Source organism: Trematomus bernacchii, unplaced genomic scaffold (genome assembly GCF_902827165.1).
Source record: "Trematomus bernacchii unplaced genomic scaffold, fTreBer1.1, whole genome shotgun sequence".
Classification (NCBI taxonomy): domain Eukaryota; kingdom Metazoa; phylum Chordata; class Actinopteri; order Perciformes; family Nototheniidae; genus Trematomus; species Trematomus bernacchii.
The window spans coordinates 2,724,393-2,741,592 of NW_022987588.1; the positions used below are offsets into that span (position 1 = coordinate 2,724,393).

Here is a 17,200-nt window from a genome sequence, read left to right on the forward strand (position 1 = left end):
GGTTACAGAAGTGTGTTTTAGAGCCGAGACACCTTTACAAGGAAGCATCTATATTTAATGTCAGATAACGTTTCATCTTCTTTGCTTGCGTTTCGGGTGAGACAGGACATTTCTTCATCATCTCTTGCTACCTCGGCTTCTCTACCTTGACTAAAGCTGCATTTGCTTTTTCCATCTTAACACTACTTTGTACTCACTTTGAACAGACCTCATCACATCTCAATCCTATACATCAAAGAGCAAGCTCCCCCCTGCACCCCTCCATATTTCCTCGGCTTTCTTGATGTTATTCAAACCAGCGCAGGTTTACTAAAGTCACACTTTGTAAATGCCCGCAAAGTTCCTGTCAGTTCTGAGATATTAGCTAACTTTTACCGAGAATCTTATCTATCCGTGCCTCTGAGGTGTTAACCGACCACTGTGTGAATCTCTGTCACCCCTGAGTATTAGAGGATATTTGGATATATTTCATGTACTGAGGAAAATAGCTGTGGAAGGAAAACAGGTTTAGCTGCACCAAAAGCTACATTTAAATATTATATTAAATTGTACAAAGTTGCTTCTTAGCTTTTTGAGACCTAAAGAGCTTCATCTACATTGTGAGGAAAATAAATAAACCAACTAAAATAAAAATGTTTGCACCTTACATTTGAGTTAAACAATATGTATTTAGGACATTGTGGTGCTAATGATGAAGAAATGGATTTGATAAGCAAATGTGTTATTCCCATGAAATTGCATCAAAGCATTCAATCACAATTAATGAATCACAACGTCCTTGAATGAAGTTTCCAAATTCATCCCGTTGTTAAATAGACTGCAGACTCCATGTTGTAAGCAAACGTATGATTTGTTTATTTTAAAAATAGCAACTCCACAAATGTAAATATGATGCTCTGACTCTTAACAGAATTCACTGCAAGCATTACAGTATGAGTCCAAAGACGCTCTGCTGTAGCTAACAAATGAGATCTGTTGTAGGCCTGAATGAATGATTCAGTCCTTATGTCAAATATTCTATTGTGAAAAAAAACGTGCCATTTTCTTAACTCTAACTAACTGAGTCTAACACGATTTTAAATGTTTTTGTTCAAGGAACATCTCTGTATCATTTTAGGTACGCTAGGGGAATCGCTCTAAGGATGACGTCTTGTGTTTGTCACTTTAGTCAAGGTGGTGATCCTCTGTCTTTTTATCTACTATCATCATAAGTTCAAACATTTACTTTGGTCAGTACTTTGTTTTATGAGCCAATACCCAAAGCTAATAATATTCCCATTAGCTGAACATTGTTTTTAGATCTTTATTAGCAAGAGTTAGCATGCTAACATGGTTAAGATGGTTTTCATATATAGCATAGCAATGATATCATCATTGTCAGCGTGAGCATGCTGACATAAGCATTTAGTTCAACACCATATAACTGCATTTCTTTCTTTGTTTTTGACACTTTCTTAAGTAATTATAGTTAGTACAATCATAGTTTGTTTAATGAAACAAAAACAGGGCTGTAGTTAAGTTTATTTGAGAAAATATGCATTTGAATCATTGCTGTAATATTATTTGAGATTTACAATTGGATGTTTTCCTAAAATGGCTCAGCTGCTGCTGACATGAAGCCCGAAACACTAAACGGGGGTTGAGCATCACCGCATCACCATTTATCCATTATGACCTGCAGCGATTAGAGCGTGTAGCAGATCAGAGGATGGGTCAAAACTCCCATCTCTGTGCCTCTGTTTGGGAAATCACTGCCATTTGATCCAGGCCAGCCCCAGAGGAATGCTGCTCCTGCAGATATATTACAGCAGGCTGCCAAACTGGCCTCTGGCAGGAGAGCGCGGCATGGACCTGAGGAGGCAGAGCTGGGAAGAGGTCAGTCAGTGGCTCTCACTGGGGGTTTGCTAAATGATCGTGGGTAATGTCTGCTGTTTGGGGTGGGGAGGAATAACGGTCGGCTGGGAATACAGAGGCAGCGCGGTTCATACAATATTGATTTCTCCGTATCAAAAGAAAGCCAAGCGGAGTTTGCTCTTCTCGGTGAGAAACGTACATATTGTACATGTTTGCTTCTTGAGATAAAAAGGACTGCAATTCTTTTTGAGATAGGTGTTTCTTTCATTTTCAAAGAGCAGCAGATGACTCGAGTTACGTCTCTAAATACCACTTTGAAATCCCTTGAAAATCAGAATGCTCCTTCAAAAACAACATAAAAGAGCTGCTATCACCTGACTTCTCTCGGACCACAGAGAACCACTAGGGCTTTGTTTATTCAGATGGAGGGAACAGAGTTACCAAAAGGCATGGATTATAAGGAAAAATCATCAGCAGGGGCCTTTGATGTCTAAATGAGGCATGTGCAACCCAGACCTCTCTTTTTACCTCACAACTGACTCTTCACAAACACACACTCACGCACGGATGCACACACACAAGTGCGCATACACACGCACGGATATTATTCCTCAGTTGCAAACAGATATCTGAAGTTGAAGAGGATTTCCAGAACTTTTTACTGCTCTTGAGATTTATCACCGCTCTTTTCTTTTAGATTTTTGGAAATCATACTTAAAGGTGGGGTAGGTAATTTTGGAGAAACCAGCTCGAGTGTGCTAGAATTTGAAAATACACAGCCGGAAAAAATCTGCCACTTCCTTACAGAGCCCCTCCTCCAACACACACAAACGCGCACATGACCAATGAGGGCTTGAGATAAGTTTGTGCACAGATGGAAGGCTGACAGGCAGGTAGGCCATCCAGTTACTTTAGCCGGGCCGGCTAAAATGATTGGTCGTGCTGTTTACAGTATTACGGCTTCCACAGATGACATTTTTGCATGGATTTTTTGTCAAAGCACTTAAGATATTCATTGCTATCGGGATGTTAAGAGCATTCCATGGAATATAACAAAAAGTGTATCTCGAGCCGGTTTCTCAAACTTACCTACCCCACCTTTAAATAGCAACTCATGTGCTTTAAATTAGCACATGACAAACTGGTCAGATCCTGCAGATAATGCTACAAAAACAGCCTGCATCTGTTTTCACTAATGCAAGCAGAGGATGTTGTTACTTACAACCAATTTTTCACACTGAAATCAATCATTTCCTCTGACAGCAAATGTGGAACTTTGACTCCTAAAGAAATGTTTGCAAGGAGGAAAAGTCTCTGAAGTTTGTGGAAGTCGATAATTTGTCACAGACTTAAAATGTGTAATTTATAACTAGCAGCATGCGTAAGAGGTAATAAGTGAGGAGGGAGATATGAATAACAAGGAAACCAGGTTGCCAAAAATATCTTAAATATGCAAATGGGTGGCATTAAGCTTTTTTCTCCTAATCGGTGTGATCACTTGTAAATGTATCCGATAAAAACTATATTTTGTTATCCACGATTGCAAACTAATAAGGTCTTCTGTTTGGAAAAACTTTGTTAAACTACATCAAATGAGTCAAGTGCGAAATTACAGAGAACTTGGAGTATCATTTTCCACCTAGATTTTACGTCCGAGGAGATTATTCTGTTGGAATTGTGATGATGAGTAGTTTGGAAGTACATCCTGTTAACTACTCCCACTGACATTAAGAGGATTACGTAGGTAGCGTCAGACAGAGGCAACTCCTTCCGTTAAGTTGAGTCTTTCCTATCCCTTCCAAATCTCTGCTGCCGCTACGTCGAGCCTGTAATTTGCCTAAAACTGAAGGCATCTGGTTAAGACGCGGCGATACGTGGAGACAGACAGATCAATCAAAAGGCAGGGAGACAGCGAGAGGGTGGGAGCGTATTTGTCTAGAGAACATGGAGAGGGTGGATCATTTGTCTGGCAGATGCATGTTGATATAGTGATGCTGCTGTTGATGCTTTGAAGGTGTTGGTGGGTTGTGGGGCAGCACCTGGTGGCTGCGAACCTTGTGGGAGGACATGTGGGGAGGATGTTAAAAAGAGGGAGGGAGCGGGAGGAGAGGAAAGTGAGATGTAATGGTGAGTGTGGGTTTGACCTCAGTGTGGGTAAAACAGCATCCGTATTCCCAATGAGCTCCTTCAGCGGCAGCTTTAAAGCCCAGAGACAGCTCAAGGCTACGAACAAAATCAATTCTTATTGACTGTACCATGTTATGCACTGAGGGAACATAAATATATCCAATAACTCCACAAAAACTTCAATTATTTTTCGCACCCTTTTAATTTGTCTCTTTTCTCATCCCTCCTCGGCGAGGTTAACTATCTTCCAAGGCTCAAAGGTAATTGGTCTCTGTGTTGTGGCTCCACTTTATCACTGTCTCTCTCTTGACATGTATGTTTACCACAACTATAATCTTCAAAAAGCCTGTTAACATAAGTAGCTCAGCTTTCATAAACCATAAAGTCAGCTCTGACTGATCCTCAGCACCATCCTGTTTACCACGCTGAGGAGCATAAGCAGCACTCTGATCATATCTGCTGCTTGCTAGCAAAAGGCTTTCTTTCAGCACATGCCTCTGTGACTCATTTCCAAACATGTTGTATTCATATTCAGGTTTCGGGAGACAGGTGACGAGAGGTGACATCGCCTCTAGTGTGCAGCTTACATGACTTCACTGTGTACGTGTTACTTTCTCTGACAAAACACAGAGAATCAAAGGTTGGTGCTGCAGACATCTGAGAGCGCCTGGAGTACAAAAAAGCTTTAATGCTCTATTTCCACTGTAAAATGCAACACTTCGGGTGTTTTGCTAAATAGTACGAATATTCGCCTAGCCTAATGTCAAATATGCACCGAAACGGGAAAATATCAAAATCATCTGACTCTCTAATCTGCTTTGTTTCACACATGAAAGAAAAAACTGTGCTGAGCGCAACACTAGGCTTTGTTAAATCACTCAGAAAAGACCCAACGTCCGTCAAACACATTGAAAGGTTCCAGGTCACGCCCCGGTGTTTTGGCTTTAATGGGAGCAGAGTGTGTGCGAGTGTGCGTGTGTCTGGAGGGGTGGGGTAATTCGATTTCCATGGCTAATTTTCAGTTTTTCTCCACTGGTGTCCTGAAACACTCCAGGTCGAGCTCCAGCCCGAGAGAAGCGACGTGATCACCAGAGGCGACAGCAGGATGAGACACAGGAAGGAGCTGGTCTCCAAACATCTGGCAGCGCACGGCTTCCATGACTCGCTCAACCTCAGGATGAAAAAAAAAAAAGGTCCTCAGATCTGCAGGGATCAAAGTGTGCCCTGGGTGCCTCAGCCACCGTGGCCTCCCTCATCATATTCAAATGGGGTTTCCTGAAAGAAGTGGAGCCACAAGCAGACCTTGCAACACAAACGAGGCAGGAAGAGGGGCGACGATGAATACCTGAAAATCTGTGTGCGCGCCCCACAAAATAAGCCCTTGGCGGAAGAGGACGAGGATTTTCTTTTTGTCAGGGCATTTAAATAGAATATAACTGAACTGTCAGATATCAAATGTTATTCATGTGCTCAAGGCTAATTTACTCTGTATTGAGACCCTACCAAATATCAAAAAGCAGTCTGGGAGTGTTTGACTTACTGCAATAAATGATGCCAATGAGACTAAACTAGAAAAGTTTAAGGCTGCATTAAAAAAGCGGTTCTCTTCCTGGACTTCAGGACCCCCCAATGGGAAATGAAAAATAACAACTTTGTCCTTAAAAGTCTTACATTCTTAAAACAAGTGAAAGTGTTTGCTAGCTAGTGCATTGAGAAAATGTTTACCTTTTTCAATGTAATTTAATTAGTTTCAAGTATTTTTTTCTAAAATCTAGTTACATTTTTCTTCCTGCTCGAGCAGCAAGCTGATTTCCATCTTGTGAAAAGCAGGTTAATTGCTCTTGGAGACAGGTGGAAATTCTCAAATTCTGTAAGGCTGAAGTTACTTTAGGATGTATATTCTTTGATACAATACAAAGTAGAGCATTATGCTACATTGCAGAGCTCAAACGCTCTGTGTTTAATGGCAAACATCAAGGAAATCATCAAAATATTGTATATTAAAGCAAATTTTAGGATGAGAGGGATCCTAAGTGCGAGAGAATGTGACTTTAACACATCAAATGAAACGCCCTACATCCTAGCCTAAGGTAGCGGGGTGTCAAACTACAAAGAAATGATGAAAACAAGGAAGTAATTCAGCTGTTGTTGAAGCTCCTGTGACATGGGACAAAACATACTTTGAGCAAAATGCCCTCAAACTGGCATTTACTGCAACGTTTCCCTCCATAATCGCTCTGACATTATAAATGCATCAAACACTGCCTCCCTTCAGCAGCAGTGATGCCTGGGAGCGGGGGTCACCTGTATGCAGCATTACCGAATTAGCCGCTATCTAACCCAGACCTGCTGTGGCGTGCTGACACTAATCCCAGGCCTGCTAGAGAGCCCTGTCTGTGTTACATTATCATGTCTAATCCCCGTAATCTCTCAGCCGTGCCGCTAAATGCTATTTCACCTCCGTCTCTTACCTCATACCCCTTCTAATAACATTAATGAAGGGCCGGGCCCCCATTAACCAGGCTACCCCAGTCGCGGGCTGGGTGACGGCCGTAATCGGAGGCCCCCTGCACAGCCACCCACTCAGCCTTCCAGGCAGCACGAATTAATGTAATTCATCGCCTGGGGCAGAAAGCAAACCAAACATATGTTCAACAAATCAGGGTTTGTGTATTTTCTTGTCACCGTTACTGTGCAGGTCTATTAGAGTCATTGATGGGATCCTTAGTGGAGGGCTCGCCGTGCGGGAGAATGAGAGCTTTGAAGTGCTCATGCCACTTCGAAAGCCCCCCCCCCACTTGCCATGAAACGTTTATGATGAGCTGACCCGGGTTATTAAAATACCGCAGAAATGATCACCTTTAATGCCGCTCTCTTTCTGCTGTCAACAGAGAATGGCAGCAGAGGATTGGCTGGGATGAAAGGTTGAAAGGGGCCCCGTATTAAAAATGGCACTTTATCCATTAAGGCGGGATTTCTGCTGTCTCTTTGTGTAATTACCTGCACCCGCCAGCTCTGTGCTCGGGCTTACCTTGTTTACACTGCATGTCTCGCAGTCTAGCTGTCTCCCTGCAAGGCTTCGTCACACTGTCTTCGGCTCTTCCTTTGTCTCTCTTGATGTCTTTCACTTGTCTGTCGAGGCCAACCTTGAAAGAGGAGGCGTAAACACAACCAGAAGAGTAACGTCAAAGACAGTAACGGATAAATAGACCCAAGTTAAAGCCAGCTCCGTAATTTATTTTTATGTTGTGTTTTTCAATTTAGTCATGTAGACACTGTATTCATTTATTTACAATTTGGCACTCATATAACTCAAAGCCATTAATGTGCTTTGCAATGTTAATCAAATGCTAATGCAATTGCATATCCCCCTTCACTAGCCCTACCTCCTAGCAAACAGCACCACACTGACTTAATTGTGAGGGTGAAAAACAGCTCATACAGACTTCCTCTCATATTTAATTTTATCTTTGAATAAAAGAGCTATAGGAAAGTATTAATCTGCTTAACATTTCTAAGTACATCCTCCAAAGGATTTTGCTTTTTTAATCTTACATATGCTCAGCAGAGTTACTGGCAAAAACTGTACATTTTCCTCATTTCATCCTTTCAACATCAAATGGTGAGCAGCAAAAATTGGATCAGACTTCAAAGACTGTGATGTGCTCCAAGTCACGGAGTGGCTCTTCTATTTCACATATTGAATCCGAGCAGGATATCAAAGTGCTACCAAAGAACCTCAGGTCTTTACTAAAAAAGGGGTCTAACATCTGTAGAAAGAGGAGCGCAAAGACAAATCACCTCAGGGAAGAGCGAGCATTTATTCTCAGCCGTGAATTTGCAGCCTTTTGATTCTCTCGTTCCCGTACCACCCTGTCTTCTCCGCTGAGATGAAGGATGGAGCAAGAGAACTCTTTTGTCTCAAGGACTCAAAAAAATCCCAAAGAGTAATCTGGGTTGAAGCCGCTTTGTAGAGCAGCAGCATTTAATATACACGGCTAAATTCAGGCGTCAGAAAATGCTTGTTGATACTTACATTTCCTCTATGTATGTTATCCGCGTGTGCGTCTTTGCTCTTTAGGATGTTAGACCTGTGAAAATAATGAGCATTTATTACTGAAATGAACTATAATAGACACATTGTACATTTCTGGCTATAGCATAATACTGAAGAACTAAGGATGCATTGTACTTGGCTCCTTGTTTAATTGCAAAAACAGCTCTGGTTTGTGATTATGCAATTTGCAGAGAGCGACGCAGGGACATGTGTCTCCGTGTGATCAATCATTGTTGCATTATTTAAAAAAACAAACACCAAATGAGACAACATCTGCAAACACAATGCTGCATGCCAGTCGCAGTTATGCTTGGAGCCTAGAAAAACAGAATCTCATCCAGTTTGGACCTGGTGATGCAACTGGAGGCTCTGTTATTTGGATGCAAACACAGAATTCATGCGTGGCAGGGAGGAGGGATATCAAAAGGGAAAAGAACAGCATGTAGGTGAGAACATAGATCTTACAGGAGGAAAATGGGCCAGATCATGTCAAAATAAATCTATATGGAGGGATTCCAACACTGATTAAACAGAATTGTTAAGTGGAGGTTTGAAGTTTTTCTCACCAAGGAATATGATTGTAAACACGGAGAGAAAAATCCCAGATGGGGCTACGCTCGGTTTGAGTATACAACAAGCATAACATTTTCAGAAGTGTAAATTTAGTATTTTGGAGTTTGGGTCTCGGGAGAGATGCACAGCGTTGACCAAAAGTCACCCGAGATTCCTTAACCACATGACATGAGCAATGCTACTCCACACACGTGTTTTTAGATTATAGTATTATTCTTGCGTTGTTTTATGGAGCTCTTACACACACATGAAACATTTTTTATTTTGCCTCGTTGATAGATTTTTATTAAGTAATCTCAAACATCAGGATATTTGCAATAACTGTGTTGAGTTATGGTGCAGAAAGAAAGAAAAATGGAGCTAAAAGCCGCCATCGACACCATGTGTGCTGCTGTTGAGTCGGTGGCTGCTCTCCTGCTTAGCACATACTTTCTTAATGACCGGCCTGCCCATATGTTGAATAAACACAAAGTGCTCAGCTCGTACATCTGGAGACCAGTGCAGCGCCCAACCCCATTTGTGGTCAGACAAGTGTGCTATCTTGGTGGAAAGATATTTACTACGTTTATAAAACTGCAAGAGGTGGTGCTTAGGGAGGAGCTTTGCCCTCTGCTTAAAACAACATTACATTATGGTGCAAGAGGAGATAACGCAGCAGGGCAAAATCTGAGTGACAGCAACGTCTCTTGCTCAATAAGCTGTCTTTTATGGTACATTTATTTAAGGTCATATTCAAAGCTTATTGTCTGCACCAAACTCAAACCAAAACATGAATACAAACTGCAGGAAACGGGAGCAGACCCGAAATGACAAGAGATGCCAAAGCTCACTCTGTGTGCTCCTCCTTGGTGGTCTTTCCTCCAGCCTCCGGATGACTTATGTGCCCCTGGAGTTCAAGGTCCCGACGCACCCGATGGCCCCTGAAAGCTGCACAGGATATGAAAGTCAGACACTCACATGGCCAGAAACTCATTTCACTCCCTGTGCAATCCATGGAAACAGCATGCATGCAGTCTACTGAGGCAGGTATTGAATGTAATTGGTTCAATGAATACAAATCACAACAATGTATCTAAGCAATAAAACAGCCTGGAAAATGCATCCTCTATATAAGGAGTGAAGGATAGCAGTGGGAAGACATTGTGTGGATATTGAGACACACTGGGTTAGATTGATGGTAAACGGAGCCTGCTGACTTACTCCATCAACGGGCTTTGTGTTTTTCTTGTAAAATTATATGTGCAGGAAAATAAAGCTCAAGTACATTGTCGAGCCATGGTTCTATTTTGCATGGTCTAATCTGATCAATGGTGAGCATGTCCCCCAGGCCCCGCTGAGATCTGAGAAGCCACCAGGCTCATACATTTGAAAGGCATCTGTTTATTTTCAGAATGCAAATGCAGCCCACCTCAAAGGCTATAAGCTGCGGAGAACACACAATGTGAATGTGCTGGAGTGCTCCGCCGGGGGGCTGAGGCCCCACTTATGTCAGGTTCAGGTTCTCTCCTCCCCCCCCCCCCCCCCCCTCACCCTGAACCCCAGCGGCCACACACAAACACACTTCTCCAAAGAGAAAGACAGCGGCGACAGAGAGGCTTTTCTCACACCAAAACCATGTTTACCCATTCTGCAGCGTTATTTACAAGAGTTTTAATGGAGGACATTTACACAAGGTGTGCAGGCGACTGAGATGCTCCATGTGCCAGATGAGGGCAGCCCTTAGGAGAGCCGGGGGAAACAAAGCCAAATCTCCTCCCCCTGCCCTCCTCTCTCCTGCCCCTTTTGGCACCCTCCCTTGTCCTCCAGTGAGAGGCTCCAAGGAGGGGGGGGGGGCACCCGGGAAGGTTAATGTGCCCACTTTGATCTTCGTCAAGGCACACTGAGTAAGAATTAATTTACATTTCAGATGAAAAGGTTGACAGTATAAAAAGGCATCTTGTTTCTGGTATGTGAGAGCTGTGTAATAGGCCAGGAATTTGAGAGAGGAAGTCGTGAGGAAACAGAAGGGATAAGCCCCTCTCTTGCCTTTACTGGGAAAGAGATGAAAGGAAAAAAGGATCTCAGTATGCACTGCTCTTCTGAAACATGAGGACCAAATGCTGCCCAAACTTTCAAAAGCTTTTTCTTTATGCATTATTAATTAATTATTACTGTTTCGTAGGCCACTCATTGAGATCAAAAAGGTGTTTCACAAAGACGTAAGGTTTTCAGCCCTTTATCCCGTTTCCTTTTGAAAATGTATGAAAAAGTGATCTCTCTTTCCACCGGACACATGATAAATTCCTGAGGTCTGCACTTGAATATATGAAGAACTTCATTAAAAAAAACATCTCTTACCTGACTGAATGCAGGTAGCTGCCTCATCTCGCTCCTTTTTGATTTTCTTGACGTTCCGCCGAGCAACACAGCCCCGCCAAGCTTAAAGAAAAAAAGGGTAGTGTGTGAGATTGCTGACCTGCCTCTGTGAAACAAAATAGATTGCACATACTACACAAGATCCTACTTCAAAACACTGCTAAACCAGGTGGCAGAGGGATGGATCCCTTTGAACTCTCTGAGGTCTTATTGTCTGCTCTGAAGCATTGCTCTTAACCCTCCTAGGTCAAGCTGTGGTTATCAAATTCATCTCTTTTATGAAGACTCGTCGGCACATAACAGACTAGAGGTCATTAAAAAAAAAAAAAGCGGTCAAATTCACATCGCATTTGCGCCTGTTTCATCATTAAGTGATAAAAGAATACATCAGAATGTTAATTAGCATTTTACTTTACTGAAGTTTGATCATTTATTTCCTTTGTTCTGTGTTTATTTAATAGACCAGTGTACCTGACTGGATGACGACGGCACAGCGGTTTCTCTTCTGCTTCCCTCTTCGGTAACGCCGGGCACCGAGCCAGCCTTTGGTGTAAGCTTGGATCACAACGACCCGCGCGATCACCTCCCTCAGCAGCAGGTTCAGCTGCTCCACGTGGTAGTACCGCAGGAACACCTGACAGGATGTTCAGCCCACGTTACAATATCCCAGTATCTACAGAAGATCTAGACTTTGGTAAATGATGTACTGATTATAGGTCAAATGTAAAATTCTGACACACATTTCTTTTTTGTTTAATGTCTTGCTGCAAGAATCACATATACCTTTGTCCTCCCCAGCACCCAGGCTTCCAGTTTGGCCCGCTTCAGTATGGCAACAACGTTTTCTTTGCTGGTCTTAGGCATCTGGTGAGCCCGAAACGCAAGGTAGTAATATCTGTAAGAGAGAAGGCACAGGGAAAACAAAGACATATTTGATCTACTGTATTTAAAGCACTTTAAGAGCAGAGCCTAGTTGTACCCAATGTGTTGTATTATAGATTTTGTGATCAGATTATAACATGAAAGTAAACACATATACTGCAATCATCAGAGATAACACTTTAAAAAGGACACCTGATTACTGCTTTCTTTGGTCATTTTTGATTTTATGACATTTGTCGGTTGAAATTGATCCGTTAAACAAAGATAGTTTCAAGAAAATGCAGCACAATGTAAAAAAATAAAGGATTAATGCTTGTGGTCAGAAAAATTTGTTGAATTTGACATTTTGGGAAATCTGTTTAATCACATAGTCCTAGTTAGAAAGTATTTTGATCAGATTGTGGATTACAAAAACGTAATATGTATCTGACAACATTTTAAAGTTACTTTCTCCGACATAGGTTAAGGAAAGATGTTTTTATTTCATCAGAACTACTAAATTAAGTTGATAAAGTTTATAATAAAAGTATCATCATAGCTGGTAAATCGCCTGCTCAGTCAAAGCAGAAAAATGAGCCTGACGTAGACATGACTCTTCAACAGAGGCCCTTTGTTGGAGCTCTTTTGAATGGATCTCTTATTTCAGTGGCCGCAGAAGATGCCCATCAGGCTGGCCTATCGGTGTTCATCAGCTCCACTGCAGGTTTATCGCTCACATCGTCTGGATCCGTCCCCTGATCCTCTTGTTGGAGTTTACAAAATACCAGCATAGGACAAAAGTGGCTCTAACTGTTTGCTCAGGGACATCAAGGCTCCAAAACGACTGGTTCATCTCTTGTGTTCTGGCGTTGGTCAAAAAGAAGAACAACAACAAGAAGAAAAACTTCTTTGAACTTCGCTCCCCGCCTCAGTCTACAGCCTTTCATTCTAATTCCTGTTGATACCTGTTATTTCTTTGATGGTAAATACAAAGCACTGCTTGGCAACATCAGACAAGCCTTTGATATGAGAGCACAAATTTAAATCAGTTTTCACTAAAGGTGCAGTTTAGCCGTTCAGGTCTGTCTGTATGACTTCTGCCTGGCTTAGGTAGGATCATATGGATTCAGTATCAAGGTTAAAATATAGTCTGAAGAGGTAGTACACCCTCTGATTCACACACTTCATACAGAGGTGTGGAAGGGAGAAAAGTTCAATCATTGCGTCATGGTTTCCCGAGAATCAAATACTTCTTTAATATTGTGAACAAAACTAGGACACGCAAGAAAATAACAAGTGGTCATTCAAAGTTTTATGTCACCAAACTTGAGCATAATTTGTAAAGCTTCCCTGAAGCAGTGAGACTAACCAGGCTCTCAAAAGTTGTTCCCTACAGGCCACAAGCCCAAGTTAATTACATTTTATATCATGTTAAGTCTCCACATAAGAGGTGGCTAGAATATTTTTCAAAGGAGCGTTGATCAAACATAAGTTCTCTTGCATTTTCCCACAGACTCGTCTAATGTGTATTTTTTCATAACCAGAGTTGGGGATGTGTGGGTCGGTCCTTTTAATATTTTGGGGTTGGACATTTGAACAGGAGCGCGTATTAACAGTTATCCTGTCCCACATTTAAAAAAACAACACCCTTACGTAAAGTCCCCCTTTTTTAATGATGAAATCTTGTTTTTAATTGTGTTTTAATGTAATACCAACGGGACTCAAAGACTACATTTGAGCTTTTCCAGGTCACTGAGTTTAAGAACAAACTCTTTATGAATAGTAAAAGGAAATCCATTAAAATGCATCTCCCCTTATAATCACAGTTCCTCCCTGTTTGAATTTTATCCATATTTTCCGAAGTGCAGTATCCACCCCGTTAAAAGAGCTGTAGGATTTTGTCTTGCACTATCACTAATGACTGCCAATTAGTCAGCCTCTTGCTCTGCTCGACTTGTACCCCTATCTCATTAAAGAACCCGTGTTTTTGTGTGATGCAGAGCACAGCTCACTTGTTCTGCTCTATCTCTGGGGCTGTGCTGCACACATGCTGCAGAGCGTAGGTGCTGCCTGTCTTACAACGCTCCTACCTGTTGACAAACTCTTCAAACAGAATGCGGTGGGAGTATCCTTGGCGACGGATGTTCACTGTCTCCAGGATCCCCGTGTAGCGCAGCTGCACCATCACCCTCTCCTTGCTGAATCGCAGCGCCTGCCTGTCATCGTTGGGTTTGATGCAGCGCACAAAGTGTGGCTGACCCACCACCATCTTAGACAGCAAGTCCATCAGAGAGTACTGCAGACACACGAGGAGACAATGATAAGCAGCGGGAAGAGAACAAGGAAAAACAAAGACCAGTTATCATATGTCTTCATATTATCACAGTGCAGAGGTGTATGTTCAGTTATGGAGATCTCACTTTTACTTTTTGCCAGACATAGATGTGTTTTATATCGTCTAAACTGAATAGTAATCGACATGATTAATTAGGCAGAATTACTTTCCTGTCTCATAATATAACGTGAATAACTAAATTAGCAGATTAGAAGTTCCTTTTCTAAATTGCAAAATAAGGGTTATTATTCATTATAATTTCTTGTGTAGTTTTGCTTTACTTATTATGCAAATGTTAAAAAACAACTGCTGTGATTCGTCAACATATTATAACCATATGGCACATCACAACTACTTGTTTTTTCTTACAAAATGGGTGGCATTTCATGTTTTACATCTCCACGAGTGGGACATACAATAAGATATAGGTTAGCCGATTCTAATTTATAATGTATAACATTGAAATCCATCTTAAATAGAGACACCTGATCTGATTCAAGCATTTCCTTGAAAAGATTTAGGCTAATTTAATCTAACAATGTCACTTTGTTGACATTTGCAGAGTTCTGTCATTATTCCTTTTTCTTTAAAGAGTAAAATATATATATATATATATTTCTGATAAATCGTGAAACAGTCTGTTTGTTTGTTTACAAAACTGATTTCAACTGTGTTCAAAAGGTTGCTTGTTGTCAGACGGTGAGGAAGCAGAACAAATTAAACACATACACGGAAATAGGAGGCTACAGTCTGTCTCCTCATGTTGGTGGTTTCTTCAGGGTGACGCATCATCTCCATGGTGTCCACCTGAACACAAACATCCAGCATGAACACGATGCATTGATAAACAGGCCAGACTCAGGCAAAGAGCAGCAGACTCAAATAAGATTCAGTTTGTTTGCAACCTGACTGAAGTAGAGATAAAGGTATTTTACATCAGGTCTCCTTCCTCTAAATGGGCCAGTTGGGAATACACAGCTGTACTAACTGTGCCGTCTGTATAACATAGCCCCATAAACACTTAAAGCTAACAATCTAGAGAATAAGTCTGCACTGCTTTGGGGCATGGGAAAATTGCAGAGCATTCTGAGTAATGAGACCAGCCGTCACCGAGCAGACAGTCATCCCGACGACGACGGATTAACGAGGACACAATATAAGCTTTCTAATGGCCTTAGCAGTTCATGGCTTCATCAAAATTAATGATGCAATAGATATTTTATGGTAAGTCTACGTAGCAAAGTGCATATCTTAATTCTTTATTCTACCCAAGTGAAGAGAAAGAAAAGTACGTCAAACGTTCTCTGAGTTACACGAAGAGAGGAATCGGAGGCTTTGACACTGGTGTTTTGAAAGGAGATCACACAGATGTACAAATGGTTATCTAGGACTCACTTCCACTACTCTAACAACCGTCACTCTGCTTTAATCTGGTCATACTGGTAACTTGTCAATTTGTGTCAACTTTCTCCTGAGAACACGAGAGGCATACATATTACATCAATCACATTGGGTTGTGCTAAAGAAACCCTTTATTTTCCAAGAACACTGAGTACGTGCTAAAGGCAAGTTCAAGACAGTTTGTCTCTTTGTGTTTCGGCATCTGTTTGTTGCACATTAAGTATTTCTATAATCTAGGAAGATACTCTACAGAGCAGTTGTTTACGTTAATAACACACAATTTGTTGCTGCGTGAAAAAATACTTCAAAAGACATGATTTACATTTTCCAAATACAAGACGGTGATTGATGTCAGAGGAGGGAAGCTGCACAGAATTCAAAGTTAGAGAAAGATAAATAAAGTTTCAGTTTGGATTACAATAATGACAATTTAAATAACTTAAAAGGTTGCTAATTTTAACTGACCGATGATTGAAAACATTTTGACAATTTACTATATTTCTATTACTATTCGGTCTTACCTTCAACAAGTATTTTGGAGACTTTGAGCCAGCATGGGTCGGCGAATATCATGCAAATAAAGGAAGAAGAGAAGTAGATAGACAAGAAGCTGACATTCACCTTTAAGGGGTTTTCCACAGTAAATCATAATGTGAAAACGTTTTCTTCGTTTTTGGACAAAGAGAAACTACTTATAATTCCAAAATCGACAAAAATATTTTCAGATTCATATCTTGGAGACATTATGATTTGACCAAATGCTTCCCCTTAAATAAAGAAAAACAGACGCAGTGAAATGAAAACATTGCAGTGGGAGTGAAGAAAGTTGGAAAGAAACATTTTGGCCATCTTTCTTGCGGTAAAACACAGTGTAGTGTTTGTGAAACCAAGACATTCTGCTTTCAGAATCTCAGTATGAACAAGATATATAAATACATTTTGACGTAAATATAATATTTTCAGTGTACTGCTTACAGAGCTTTGAGTGTTGCCACCTGAATAATTATTGTGGATTAGACTCCTGAAACTACCCTGCCCTCTTAATAAAGCATGTTCATGAAATGATAAGCTTATTTTGGAGGACCTACATTTTCCCCCCAACACTTTAGTGCCAATTAAAAACAATAGTTAGTTAGTCTGAAAAACACTTTTACGCCGTAGACACTAAATGCCAGATGGCGATTCTACATCACCACAAGCAACGCAGCAAACATAACAGGGTCGTCAATTAATCTGGGTACGCTTCACAGCACAAGTTTTTTTTACTGGGGTTCTTATGGTGCAATGCCTTTGAGCAACAAATAAAAAAACATTAAGTTCTCAGGTGTGAGGATTTGTGCTACAAGAGCCTCACCTTGGTGCGTCCTGAACCAAGCTGGGGGGGCAGAGATCTGGAGGCAGCGGTGACCCGGGCTCTCGACGTCGCCAGATTTCCTGTTTCAAACATCGAAAACAGTCACGAGTGGTAGTCAGCTCTTATTTAAAGCTTTAAACAAGTTTGAACAGATGTGTGAAATAAAAAGAAGGAATGATTATTTAACTATCAAACATGGAGACACAGGCAAATCTTTGGGGTGATTTTCTTTTTCAATATGCAAGATATTAAGAAAAACAAAGTGAACAGTAAGGTTCATACT

The 17,200-nt window shown here is 41.2% G+C and overlaps 1 protein-coding gene across 1 annotated transcript in view; it reads right to left on the reverse strand.

Moving 5' to 3' along the window:
• The window catches only part of myo3b (myosin IIIB), a 58,966-nt gene that overhangs the window by 8,968 nt on the left and 32,798 nt on the right, over positions 1–17,200 (reverse strand). Inside the window, exons 25-33 of the mRNA XM_034128930.1 lie at positions 16,918–16,997; positions 14,892–14,969; positions 13,918–14,123; positions 11,750–11,861; positions 11,438–11,600; positions 10,949–11,029; positions 9,442–9,538; positions 8,018–8,072; positions 7,013–7,127 (exon numbers count right to left, since the gene is read on the reverse strand). Coding sequence (XP_033984821.1) covers positions 7,013–7,127; positions 8,018–8,072; positions 9,442–9,538; positions 10,949–11,029; positions 11,438–11,600; positions 11,750–11,861; positions 13,918–14,123; positions 14,892–14,969; positions 16,918–16,997 — 987 coding nt within the window. The remainder of the gene's footprint in view (positions 1–7,012; positions 7,128–8,017; positions 8,073–9,441; positions 9,539–10,948; positions 11,030–11,437; positions 11,601–11,749; positions 11,862–13,917; positions 14,124–14,891; positions 14,970–16,917; positions 16,998–17,200) is intronic.